This window comes from Rhea pennata, chromosome 11 (assembly GCF_028389875.1).
Source record: "Rhea pennata isolate bPtePen1 chromosome 11, bPtePen1.pri, whole genome shotgun sequence".
Lineage (NCBI taxonomy): Eukaryota > Metazoa > Chordata > Aves > Rheiformes > Rheidae > Rhea > Rhea pennata.
The window spans coordinates 16,719,294-16,733,655 of NC_084673.1; the positions used below are offsets into that span (position 1 = coordinate 16,719,294).

Genomic DNA, 14,362 nt, shown 5'->3' on the forward strand with positions numbered 1-14,362 from the left:
AAGATTCAGGAATGGAAGCCACTTAGAAAACTCAAGGGATTTTAATGACTGAATGAAAAAGGAACTACTCATATTTAAGCAGCAAACAGGTATTTTGTTATGAAAGCACAAGCTAAAGATTTCAAGGAAGCCACAAACATCAGTAAGCCCAACATACAGAAGTTTGAGTAAGAAGGCATTTTACACACAATTTTATCAACACAAAACTGTTTAATATTTATTAAATGACACAAAATACCTAGATAACAGACTCACTCTTTGAAAGGACATGTATTTACATTATTTACCAACTTAAGAAAGACTCTCTGTACCCATGCCAGACTTGTTATGAAACATTAAAAAGGTTTTGCTTTTTGCATCAAAGGATGCAATGGTGACACATGCCCTGTTTGCAAGTCTGCATAAACTATAACTTTTTGATGCAGTGAAAAAGCACAATTGTATATTCTGGTAGCCGAGTGAAGAGGCTTCTGAAAAGTAACAGGGTTGTTTCTCCCTCCCCTCCTCTCCCTCCCCCCAACATACCTTGAAGGATTCTTATACAAAAAGTATATTACATTTTTGAATGCTGCTGTACTCTTACAATTTTAGCATAACTTTTCAAAGAAAATACTCTTTCTACTGTACGAAATCACTAAAAACAAAGTGGTATTTGAACATTTCTTTAGATGCACCTTTTTTTTTTTTTTTTTTAAAAAAAGAAAGCATTAGGGCAAATGATATGTTTAGGAAAAATAAAGACTAACTGAAAAAAAAAAAAGGGAGAAGAGACCAAAATATGAACCACAGCTAAAGCAACTTAACAATTTGCTTTTTTTTTTTTTTTTTTTTTATTAACTATTTACTTTGGCACCTTTGTGTAACCTATAGAACAAAACAATGTTTACAACACATTTGCAATTACAGCATTTAAACAAAATGGTCACTTTTTAAACCAGCCAAGACAAAAAAATAGTCCATTTATGGGTATAAAGATTAAAAAACCTAAAATATATATTTCTAAGAATAAACTGCAATTTCTTATGAACAAGGTGCTATAAACTGCATGCAAGAGTCAAGATTAAAAATGTGTGGCCAAACAGACAAGCTGTGTTATAGCCAGATGAGCTGTGGTCCAAGCCCACATTATTTTTTATATAGAGATATATATGGCTCAATAGGCAGGCACATGATCCCAGCAAAGAGTTGTGGAGTTGTTCAGCTGGACAATAATCTTGGCTGCAGCTTTGTCATTAACCAGGAATGAGCAAGACCTTAGCAGAAGAGATGAACAAGTTCTTGGGGGAAAAGCCATGAAGATACAAGAACGAAAGGCTTCTTCCCTGCCCCCTCTCACCCATCTTCTCAGCCTAGCCAATATTCTCAAAGTTGTTCTTTGGGTTGCTTTAACTAGATTGCCAACAAAAAGCTTAGGGTCTGCCTCAGATCTTGAAGTCTGATGAGATCTTCTGTGTTATAGTTTCTGCACCTAAATTACTGAAATAGATCTGATAAAAATTAAATAAGCATTTGGACCTTTTTTGGTGATTTGACTGAATGTAATACACTTGTCTAATGAGGGAGGATTTTACTTTTGCCTTTTTTTTAAAAAAAACTTTAAAGTTTTTTTTTATTTGCTGTAATAGACTGAACAGAACCAGTTCAGTATTGATTTTCGTCATCATCTGCCTTCTAAAGAGTTAAGTATTATGCTTCTTCTCCAAAATACCTTTTTAAAAAGTAATCTTTTATTGGCTGAAGATAGAAAACACATACAAGGAAAAGGAACATTGACTGCAGAATACAGAAGGCTTTTTTTTCAGGCATTCTTTCCTCCCTAGTGGATCTCTATTTGAACTAATCCTTAAAGATCTGCCTCTGTTTGCAGGAGCAGTGTCCAAGTTTCTTACTAAAATTCTATTGGTAGCATTTTTCTTACAGAGGCAAGGGTGTTCCTGGATGTCTACCAGTGATTATGCTGCAATAGTGTCAAGGAATAGGTAGATTTTCTGCAGATTGTTTCATGAGCTGTATACGACAGTTAGTAGAGGTTGGCAACAATTAATTAAGTAAGAAGAAAACATCTGCTTCATCTGTCAACTGAGGACTGTATATAGAAGAGCTTGGGAAAAAAAAAACACAGCTGGAGAAAATATGGAATTAAACAGTGGACCAAAAAAGCAGTAGGGATGGGATGTGTCAGATACTATATATATATATATATAAATATACACACACACTCTCTCCCCCTAACACACACACACACACACCCCTGAATATGGGATCACAGTGATAAAAGTTATAGATTGTAAGGACTTAAGTTACATTGCCTTTGAACAAAAAAATAACATCTTGCTTTCAAGAAATATCTGGTATTCTCCAGGACTATCAGTGCCTGAAAGAGGATGAGGTTTTCATTGTGCTCTGCAACACAGCTGATGGTAGGTCTAAAGCTTAGCTGGGTAAGGAAGAACAGTTTCATGGAGGAGTTACATTTTCTGCTGACACTTTTTCTTCTCTTCTGCCCCCCTCCCCCCCCCCCCAATATTCTGGACAGACACTACTATAGCAATAAAAAATCATTCCATCGAAACAAAGCTCTGCATTCAAGTGACTTATTCTCCCATGTTTTATAAAGATGCAAGGAATGCTCTCTGGTCATCTAAGGAAATAGCTTCTAGATGCCTCGTAGCAATACTTAACTATCTTTCTATATGAGAGGTAGGTGTCTGGGTTCTAGGAGGCCTGCCACATCTAGGGCTGAGTTCTTAAAGCTTTAAGTTAAAGCAATCCAAAGCAGGGCAGTCTTATTAAAAGCTGCCCTGTCTAAACCTTGAGGTTAGTTCAAGTTTAGAATGTTGCAAAGCAAAACAAGTATTAAAATCCATTTGTAATTTTTGTTCTTATAGCTTTACCAAAAGAACAGTGTGGCTTTTCATAAATATCTTTAAATAGATTCTCTTTGTAGAGTATTGCTGCCAAGAGGTGAAAGCCTCCTACCCATGACTGGTGGAAAAAAAAAAAAGTCGCTTTTTCCATTATGGCTCTTTTATGCTTAAAATTCCCCAAAGTGAACACTAAGTTTTATAGGCAAGCCATATAAATATAAACCTGAACCTGTTTTGTTGTAACAGTTATGTAAGAATGGTGTTTGTATATATAATATATATGCCCACACTGCAAACTTTATACATCATTTTATATTGGTACAATTTTGTTTTAATTGTGACTAAGAATATATTCCATCAGATCATAAGTATAGCTCAGCTTATTCCCCATTTTCCCACCCTCAAAGGAAAAATCCAAGTGTGGGTATCCACCAAACCAATGGTATGTTGCTAATTGAAATGCATTCTGTACAGTAAATTAAAAGTTTGCATGCAGTTTAAGCATTTTAAAGGCTATTTTCTTATATTAATTAACCTTCTGTTTCTGTTTAAAGGTGTGAAAGACATCTGTCATATATCAAGGGACTCCTCTTCAGACCCAGAGACAAATGGAATCACGAAGACCAGGTACTTTCTTGCAGCCTTCTGCACATCTTACTAAATAACATGCAAAGAGTTCAACAGCATTCTTCGTAAAATGTAAATAGTACTCTTTAAATGGGCATGTTAACCACTGAAAGAAGTCCACTCTACTATACTTTTCCATTACACTGCTTTCATTCAGTCATCGGTAGTATAAAAAGTCAATTAATGGGATCAACAGGCTAGTTTATCCACTGGCAATTGCGTATGACACCAAGTGTGCAGTAAAACAAAGGCCAACATATGTTTATGCAATATAGTTGTATTGATTTGGGTTCTCTTTATCTCTTTCCATGTAGTCCCTGTCAATTAAAGATTCTATTCTCTTCTTAAGGTCAGCAGGCTGTAAAATAAAGCAGATTTTTCAGTATTATTATTTTGCTTTCAATAATCCTCAATTCTTCCTTTCCATATAACCCAAACATCCACATTGTTCAAGATGACTGAGGAAACAGGAATCAATCTAAATACTATGAATAATTGACTGAAGAGAAAGCTACAAAATTAGCTTGTCACCTGCAGCTATCATAATCCTTTTACAGCACTGAAAAATATTTGCTCCCTTTCAAATTTAATGCTATTTTGAAAACTGGAATTTATGTTACAGGCCGAAGTGTTTCTGACTTTTATCTAGTAAAATTTTATCTTGATACAAGTATTGATGTAATTCTTGATACAAAAATTTTATCTTGATACATTTTGCAGTAGCTTGGGTACCCTATGATTTTGTTGAGTGAAAAACTTTAAAAATGCTGCATGTTAAAGAGTGAAAAAAAAATATTTAAATTACCTGTTAAATTACCCTACATGCCCAACTGCAGCTTATACAGTACTTACAAGTCTGCAGAAATTTAACGTGGTAACAAAATAGAATTAAATAGCAATACCTTTTATTTTTCCATTGATAGAAAGCACTGTATATTTAAACTCAAAACAAGTGCATACACCACTGTCCATTTGAAAATCTATTTCCAAGTATACACAGAACCAAGCTATTTATATCAGAAATGTGAGCTGCATTGGCTTAGTGACATTCACCAATATCTGATTTTCACTCCCCATATTAATATAATCTGTCCAAAAAAACTACTGTACATTTATTGTTTACTCAATTATAAAAAGTGTCAACCAAGCAGTTAGGATCAAAAACACTTCTACATGACTTATCTGAACTATTTCCACCTCCCCCACAAGAATGCATTGCCAGAGCACTTACAAAATGCAAGAACAGTTTAAGGCAACATGCAAACAAAGAGGGTTAGCTTCATAGCTACTACTAACAACAGATGTCCAATTCTGAAAACATTTGGTAATAGGTTTTATGAACTTACTAAAAGCTTGAGGTAACATTCAGATAAATCAATGCAAAAAATTCCTCAAAGGGAGTATTTGCCCTTCCTAACAGTAAAAAGATTCAGGTTACAGACAGAAACACTGTTTAACTGGGGACAGGCAAGGGAACCTTAAAAAGAAGTATTACATTTTTAGAACAAGGAAAAAAAAAATCAGTACTCCACCTTTACTGGGAATTTAAGCTGGTTGTAAACCTCTGACACAAGCAAGTTATGACTCAATGTCTTGCGCATCTTCATGATTCGCACAATTGCAGCGTCAATCTGGTATTGCCGGTCCTGGAATACTCTCTCTGTAGTGCTTGCCTGTTCCTCTACCTGGAGAATTTGTTTAGGAAAGTTTTTAAGAAAACAGAACTGTCAAATCAATTTTTATTCAAAGAATTGTTCGTAGCATAGATGCTAAGATTTTGGGAATTGTCAAATACTTGATTTAAATTCTTCACGAGTATGAAGACCTATGGTCTATCAAAATAAAAGTTAGGCAAGGGATTAAACTCTTTGCACAGATTTTATATCGGATAGCTGTTAATAGATTAACAATTGTTGCAGGTATCATCTGTGCAAGATATTAAGAGAAAATTCACTTGAACTTGTTGCTATGTTTACAGACCATTTTGTAAAGTTCCACGTAACAATCAAGCATCAAAACATTTACTACTTAGAATTTCTGTTAATGAAGCTTATTTAGAGAGATGTAGAACCACTGGAATCTAAGTTAATATGTCAACTCACATTTAAATCCCCCTCTGTCATGTCTATGCTATCATTGAAAGTATCCTTTATGAAGATACCAATATAAATGTTACAACTGAGTGGAAAAAAATATTTGTAAATGAGTGGGCAGCAGAGACTTGACCCAAGGTTCTAGAAACCAAATGATTAAAAAGAATATACCGTTTCTTTCATCTGAATTTGATTGATCTTTATCCTGAAAAGCTTGTGTCTAAAGTCATCATTGCATGTGAATTTATCACCATCTTCCACATCTTTTCCTTTGGGACTTTTAGTCAGTACTCTGGCTTTGCCACAAGCCAGAGATTGAAGTGTTCTTCTCAGCTCTCCATCCTCTAAAGCAGAAACAAGTTGTTTAGTATTTGGAGTTCAGAGCATTTGGAAGTAGTTGGCTGTTTTCAGTACCAACCTATCCCAGTGGCTTGCTTTATCTCCTCTAAACTGAACTCTTCTCCTTCATTAAACATGAGCAGCACCAGCGTCTGGAACAAGGAGACCTGAAGTTCTTTCTTGCCCTGTCACAGAGAAAATAAGCAGACATCACTAGGCTTCTTTTTTTGGGGGGTGGGGGTGGGGGTGAGAGGGGATGGAGGGAGAGGAAATCACTTGGAGAAAGTGATTGCTATTTTATTCATTTGGGAATATGAAAGAAGAAAAATTACTGGTCATCTCGTGTTAACAGCGAAATGCACAGTAAATTAGAGATCAGAAGGCTAGACTATCACACCACTGACAAAACTCACTGAGATATGCATCAACACTCTCAATCTCAAATGCACTAAGTGCTTAAAACTACAGTTTGAAACAGGTTTAATCCAAAGATTAAGATAAGCATTATTTTTAAAACATAGTATAAGGAACTAAAGGATCTTTGAAATAACCAGTTTTGATAATACTTGTTTTTATCATTAACATTTTTCTGGAAAATGCAGGTAAGTATTTCTATTCTGAGAGTTTTTTTCCTTTGAAATATACTTGTGTCCGTGAACAAATACTGAAGTGGAGTAACTGAAAGCCCTCTAAAAACAGTTATATTCTTGTACAATACGAAACTTTCCTTTAAGTAGCAAAGAGCCCATAGTAAACATGCTTGATGTTGTCAAATGAAGCAAGGTCATCTATGGAACAAGGTCCAATTTTTAGTATAAAAAAAAGTTAGTGTCATTTTTAATATGGAACCACACCCGCAAGATATTTTCCCTAAGCAGTAATCAACAATTTCTTTCTTTCCAATACAGAAACCAGATGCTTCTTTTACCTTAACACACATTTCAGAAACTACCATATCCAGAGATGATAGCAAGAAGTCATAAGTTAAGAGTAAATGCAAAAACAGTGCTAAGCTTTCTATAACAAAAAAAGCTTTTCTAACTATCCTTAAGATGCAATCCAGAAACTTGGAACTGACAAAGTAACAGGAATAAAAGAGAAGCAAAACACTTACCTCTTTAAATTCTGCTTTTAGCACACAGTGTCCTAGTGTTGACTGCCACTGAAGTTTCCTACCACTGTGTTTTCCTAAGTAAAAGGTCTTGAAAATCTCCTGCAGTTTTACCATCTAAAAACAAAACAAATTATACTTCAAAAGCATGCCTCCCTGTCTTACAATAAATAAGCCTTAAATAAAGGCTTAGAAAAATAAAGGGAAATGCAAGAAAAGGAAGTAAACTCTACATAAAGATGTATACTTCTTCCTAAAGATTATATGCATATATCTATATTTAAAAAACAAGTTGCTAGTTGATATTGAGATGCATTACTGATATGCAAACACTGGATATATTATGTGTGTATATTCATTACCTCTGGGGGCAAATGGACCTCCATAGGCACATAGGTTGGCCAATAACCCATAGTCAGTATATTCACTGTGAGTTCAATGTTTCCAGGTACATTCTGATTTTGCATATACTGCAGAAAGAAGCAAAGTAAATTGCAATAAAGCAATGTTTGTTAAACTTATTTCAGCTGATAAGCTAGTAGAAAAACCCAAGCATTGTGAATGCTACCTGCACAGCAAATAAATGATCATATGATGTCTTTGCTATCTAAACTAAAGTTAGATGGAAGAAAATTAGGGTCAGAGAAAGTGCCTTTCAGATGGTCTTAAAGGCAATTTACAGGAAAAGTCTACCAGCAGAAGTAGTGTTCTAGCAGGCTGATGTGAAGATGTACCTAATAAGATGTGATGTGTGAATGAAAAAAAAGGAAGTTAAACTTTGCTTGTATTCAAAACATTAAGTAACTGCCAGAAATAATGAGGAGAAGCATTCTTCTAGCATCACTGGTTGGCCAAACCACTGAACTTAAAAGCCAGTCCCAACAGAATAAAGTAGTGCTAAAATGTTTTATGATTTTTCCTTTACCTTAATACCTTTATACTATTATTATTAAAAGAAGCAGCTCCTTGCTCCAGGTTTTCTACTTTGCAGTTCAGGAAAACTATTAATAAATACAGTAAGGCACAGACAGGAATTAGGTGATCAACTCCCACTGATTTTCAGCAGTAGCTGTTTTCCTAATTGCGCTTTTGTCCACTCCCTTTGAAAACAATCACCTACAAAGCCCTTTTCTCTGTAGTGACAGAGCATTACACACAGGAGTAATTCAAAAGGAATTTAACTCAATTACAATAAATATTGACAATTAAATATATTCTGCACCCTCATATTAGACATATATTTTGAGAATAATTCATTCAAAAAACAAAGCAAAGGAAGGAGCCATGGCAGGCTTTCCAGCAATACCTGTTTGAATTGTATCATTATGTCTTTTGAAAGCTCCATATCCTTAAACATTCCTTCAAGTTTGCTGGTGAAAGCAGCTCCACATTCTATGAGAGAGGAAATTTCATTGCTAAAAGTTAAATCTTGCTTATTTTCAACACCAGAGAGTCATTATTCTAAATACCAGAATGCACTTTGTTGCAAGAAAACCTATTTCAGCAAGTATTCTTTAAAAAAGACTAAATTCCAATTAAGAGAGAGAGTAAGTGCATTAAAAAGGGGGGTGGTGGGGAAATATGTCTTAATTTGGTACCTATTTTGGCAATACAGTGTTTTTCCACACAAGCATAACTGTTCAAACATCGTCAGACTCCACTGGCAACCGGTCACTCAGACAGTAATTCTAAATACAATCAGTTTCCTAGCAAGCCTTGTCTCTTGATGATGAATCAAGGTCAAGTTCTAGAAATTCTTATCACCCAAAGACTCCATACTATGAAGCAATGAAGACCAAACTAGAAGACTGCTAGCTGGCAGTTTCATGTTTCAGATCTCATACACAGTAAGTGACAAGAGGAAAAAGTGATCAAGTTCTCTGAACATACCAACTTATTCTGCAGAAGCACCTCAACTCTATTCCAAACTGAACTTAAAGCTAAAGATTTTTGCCTATTATTACTGTAATTACTAAACTAAAAGCTTCGCAAGTACACCAGAGTCATTCAAGACTTGCACACACAGACTCTTGCCCTCTTAGGAACAGAACAAAAGAAACAGCATTTCTGAGAAGTCCAGTTAAACTAATCTTTTTTTAAAAAAGCAAGCTAGAAGTATAGATATTTACCATGTTTGAGTTTGGAAAGCATAGATTTTTCAGCGTCTACTGATGCACTTTTCCCAACTAGTAGCCTCTTTGCTAGATCTTTTTTATAAAAGGCCTCAAACACATCTTTTCCTGTAAGAGATCAGAGCTGATGATGATGATCACATAGATCTTCTTTAACTGTTAAAGAAATACTGCCTACAAAAGGCGCAATTCAAAGCTCAGTAAAGGTAACAAGAACTTTCACATTAAGATTTCAATAGGTTGAGTCAGGTTTTTGTTGATTCTAACACGCATACTAGTTAAAAAGCACAACACCACCAGCAGGCTCTGTAGACAGAGTATGAATTCTTAAAAATGCAGACTAATTGCAAAAACGATTTCAAAATACCTTTATTATTGATTAAACAACTGTTCCCAGTTAAAAAAAATATCACTTACCATATATGAATCTAAATATGATCATGATTTTATCCAGCATTTTTTCAAGTTCTTCATCAGTAGCTTCTTTGTTGCCTGCACGAAGCTTTGAATCTACATATTTAGCTAAAAATTGTAAAGGAATAAAAATTTTAATATTCGCTTATTGTCAAATGAAATGGCAATTTAATTTTTTATTTGTTTTTAAACCTACCATTATAGATCCTTCAGAAATGTAAAGAATCCTGAAGTTACTGTCAAATCAGTTTGACCACAGCTAGTTTGATATATGTTCATAGATGATGTAAAATTAGAAAAACGCTATAGCCTAGTGTCCCCTTCAGAGTAAGCAGTTATAGCAGTTTAGCTTTATTAATGTACCTAATGTTAAAAAAAAATCTATATTATCATGTCAAAATAAAAAGTCAGTTTTATTATTGACTGACACGATTATAATAAAAAAGTTATCTAGAAGAAAAATAAGAAAAACTTAGTTAACTGAACTTAATATACTGCCCAATTTCTCCAGCAGGTTACAGTTTGTTTTAATTTCAAGTGGTTTGATAAACACATTACAGTTAGTGAATTCATTTAAAAAGGGAGAGGAAAAAGCATCACTCCACACCCCGAACACCATAATAGATAGCAAAACAGGTGTTATTCACTGTGTAGGGAAACAATTAAGGTGTTCAGAATTGCAGCGTGCCACATAAAACACACAAATCTGTAAACAATGTTCTTTGCAAACTACAAAGGCTCTGTTCCCATAACATGATAGAGATTATGGGTACAGTGTATCCTTATTGCTCGTTGTTTTTATATGTAAAAACAAATGATTGTCTGGATCCCCTTATAGCAGCACAGCTGTTATGTAAGCTCCTGAAAAATCAAATTATTAGAAATATTCTCCTGTGTGTCATCTCACAATTAGACACTGGCTAACTGCTTCAATATCTTAGTGCTAATATTTTTCACTATTCTTTAGCACTGGCCGTGAACTGGTGAACAGAGGTCGTTCATGATTTTTAATGGTGTCCTATCAAATAATTCACATGCATAATAAGAGCACAGTCAGTCCCAGTTTGCTGATGCATTAAGTGTAATGTCTTAATATACAACATCATATCTTATCTGTTTAAGCTGCATCAGCCATTACTGCCTGTCCCCCACCCTAATTCTCATATGGGAAGAAACAAGAAAAATACCTATGAGCTCAGCTGGCTTATTTGGTCTTTTGTTAATGAATGTTTCAAATGCTTCTTTCATGGCGTTTACAAACTTCTCATTCTTGAGGAAGCAAACATCAATAATATGGTCAACTTTATCTTTAAAATCAAGTAGTTCTTGGACCATCGTTTTGTCTTTTTCTGGATTAATTACTATTGTGCTACCAAATGCCTGCAAAAAACCAAAACAAAACCAATCTTCCATCACCCCAAAATAATGAATTAAAATGACAAGACTTCTAAAAGCCTAAATTATCTTTTTCAAGTCTTATTAGTAAAAATCTCATATTTTTTCTACTAATAAAACAGAAATAAATGCATTATAAAGTGTTTGCTATATAATCAGAGCTAGAGATAATACTAGACCTAATGTTTTGATTCAAAACCAATCTGTCAATATCTGAACAAATTGAGAACTTCTGTCAGAAGAAATAAATTTACGTGTGGCAGGATTAATGTGTCCTTTTAAAGTATCTATATCTTCAGGTTTTACACAAGTAAAGTTCCCAGTAAAGCAAATTTTATCTAACACTAATCTTATGACATTAGAAAGCACTTCTTCACAACAATAATACTCATAACATTTTCACTGAATAATAAAATGAAAGGTCTTAACTGATATTCAGGCGTTCTTTGAACTTCAATTGTTTGGTGACTGAAGCCTAAGCTACCACTTGTTCTGACAAGAAATTTTAACAGGGAGATGTCAGAAATGTTCTCCCATTACCAGTAAAAATTTATGGAAGAAATCCGGTTGTTCCCCACAACCAGCTACAAGCAAGATAGGACTTCCAAATATATTTCCATGAAATCCAGTACTTTCTTCAATATGATTAGAACAGTTACTGTACTTTTACTAATACAGTTTCAAAGCCTGCCTATTAAATATTATGATTATAAGCAAGAAATAGTCTTCAGCACATAGAAAAATGCAATACACTGTCTAGAGATTATTTTAATATAGGGATACCTGTTCAAGAGTCTCAGAAACAGTACCTTTATGTATTCAATCCAGTGTTGCAAGAGAACTTGCACTCCACCTCTCACTCGGCTGAACAACTGATACAGAAGAGAGAGGTCTTGAATTCGATTTTCATCAAGGAGATGGTTTAAACCTGCAAATGACAGAATTTCAGTAGAACTTATACAGTAATCCAAACAGAATATGGCATATTAGTACAGTAAGGGACCTCCTCAAAGCTAGTATTTTTTAATCAAGCAATTAGATTTTTTTGAAAGTTATCCAATTTATCTGAAAGACAACAATGAAACATAGAATGGCTATTTGAACTAGCTCAAACCTTAATAGCTTTCTGTTACTAGACTGGATATATTGGGCTACACACACTTCATATAACAGACTTATCACAATACCTTCGCTTACTTTTACTTCACCCTTCCCTTAAGATTTGAGAATTCTATGCCTTGTTCATCAGTAAGAAACGTTCCTTGGCAAGACAGAGGTCTGACTCTCAATTCCAGCTGGAAAATAAACTTTGCAGATGTTTAAAAGCAAGCAGGTTCAAGCAGCCAAGAAATATCTTCATGTTTAGGTTTTTGGCAAAGAAGGCCTGATGCTCCACAGTAAGGTTCTAAGAAAGTAGATGGGTAAATATTGCTAACTTGATACTTCTCTCAGTAAATAGAAAGAGTCTGTTACAGATGTACATGGAGATGCTCACACACCTGTTTCATTCAGAATCTGGCTAGTAAGAACTTGATCATTTTCTTATTTTTCCATTTTTGCTGCACCCATATTTATCTCCAGACTACCACTTAGAGCACCAAAGGGTCACTTGACTCCACAGACAATTGCAGAGCTAAAGCAACATACTTTATTGCTTGAATCGTACTAAGTTTTAAACAAGTTGCATTTTACAAGCAGCAAGTAATTGAAGTTTCCTCTTTCTAGTACATCCATAATTCAAAGCTACTCCCTTGCCTCTGTTCTTCAAAATGCTATTTAGCACATTCAATCCAGATATTCTTATTCTACTTTTTCTAATTTTTCGTTTGTTTTGCTATGTATCTGAAGATATTGTGGCTCCTTACCTCTGACAAGGAGATTTGCACTTGCCCTCTTGCAAAACGGTCAGTGCTATTTCATGAACTGAGTGGCAAAGGGCTTTAAAGAATGATGTAGCTTGTGTCCTCCCCCAGCACCTGAATCTGTCACTTTCTTTTCAGCACAGGAATTGAAAGCCCCGAAGCAGTAATTAGAAACATTTCTATAAAGAAGAAAGATTACCTTTCTGAAGAATGGCTGTTAAATGTTCACCTAGAAGTTGCTTTTCTACAGTAGCAATTAGTGGCTTCCTATAGAAAAAATGTTTAGAATTACTTTTCCTTTCTCCATTATTGACAGTTTTAAATCCTTTTCTGAGATTACATTAACTACACTTGACATTGGGAGGGTTCTAGTTATCTGTGGCCACGGACCTAAAATGAATACATACATATTTATACTTTTTTCTCCCCAGTAAGCAACCTTTTTATTTTAAATGTTTGCTGTCTGAGGATTTAATTCACACATCAAACCTGTTGCACATGACCTCAAAGCAGTTGGACAATGATTCCATCAGAGAAGAAATTGTGCAAAAAGTTTGTCAAAGAATATTCCCTCTCCTGCCTTGTGAGAGGAGATTCATATTTTGGGAGACAAAGCCAGGAGGGAAGGAAAAAAAGGGGGGGGGGAATGGAGAAAAAGCTTACTGACCCAAGAGATATCAAAACAAAATGGGAGTTGGTCACTAATGATGGTGTGGAAGAAGGAAGCCACTAAACAAGCCAAAAGTTTTTAATAGCTGAAGGAGGAAGGAAATCAAAATGTAAGAAGATAGCAATAAACCAGCTTCCCCTCTGAGAGATCCTCTGTATCTGCTCTTTAAGAAATTGCTACCACTTGTTCAAAGAGTTGTGTTACGTTACTGATGTGCTTTTCCTCTCAGCCACGACTGCTGTGGCTTTACATTAGGAGAAACTTTTCCTACCCTTCAAGTCATGAATTCTACCTGATTCTATTTGAGAAAATCCTGCCTTTAAGTAGCAAGGATTGAAGACTGACAGTATTCAATAACTCCCCACACTCCACTAAGAATATGTAAATATTCTTATGTAAATATTCAGAACCTTTTACTTGAGAATTCTCTATTCCTGCTCTTCTCTTTTCCAGGTAGGAAAGAGATGCAGCTGATCATTTGCATTTTAGCAAGAGAGAGATGTTTGGACTAGGGGTGGCAACCTGTATTTCTCCAACAAAATGCCCAACTCTGTCAAAATGGGTAGAAGTTTATAAGAATATAAGAATAAGTTGTGAACCAAGACAGTGCTTTACTGTGGGAAAGAAGCATTTGATGGTCAATCAATAACTGAAATAAATTGCAGCTATTAGATGGCCCTCAACATAAATAGAGCCAAACAGTTAAAGATATAAAGCAATGAGAAATTGCACTTACTGTGTGCTCTGATCTAAATAAGTGATTATCCTGTCTGCTTCTTCTTCCAAGCGCTTGTTGACATGATGAAGATATTCTGGAACCTGAAAACGTCAAAGTACTTTTGTATGTTAAAA

The 14,362-nt window shown here is 34.9% G+C and overlaps 1 protein-coding gene across 2 annotated transcripts in view; it reads right to left on the reverse strand.

Moving 5' to 3' along the window:
• Positions 1-22: 22 nt before the first annotated feature.
• The window catches only part of CUL4B (cullin 4B), a 26,489-nt gene continuing 12,149 nt past the window's right edge, over positions 23-14,362 (reverse strand). For both annotated transcript variants that reach the window (XM_062584871.1, XM_062584872.1), the window contains 13 exons: positions 14,247-14,329; positions 13,040-13,107; positions 11,788-11,906; positions 10,771-10,963; positions 9,587-9,691; positions 9,167-9,277; positions 8,344-8,429; positions 7,400-7,507; positions 7,041-7,154; positions 6,006-6,111; positions 5,759-5,931; positions 5,027-5,179; positions 23-3,852 (listed from right to left, as the gene is read on the reverse strand). In XM_062584871.1, coding sequence (XP_062440855.1) covers positions 3,757-3,852; positions 5,027-5,179; positions 5,759-5,931; positions 6,006-6,111; positions 7,041-7,154; positions 7,400-7,507; positions 8,344-8,429; positions 9,167-9,277; positions 9,587-9,691; positions 10,771-10,963; positions 11,788-11,906; positions 13,040-13,107; positions 14,247-14,329 — 1,515 coding nt within the window. In that variant the 3' untranslated portion in view covers positions 23-3,756. The remainder of the gene's footprint in view (positions 3,853-5,026; positions 5,180-5,758; positions 5,932-6,005; positions 6,112-7,040; positions 7,155-7,399; positions 7,508-8,343; positions 8,430-9,166; positions 9,278-9,586; positions 9,692-10,770; positions 10,964-11,787; positions 11,907-13,039; positions 13,108-14,246; positions 14,330-14,362) is intronic.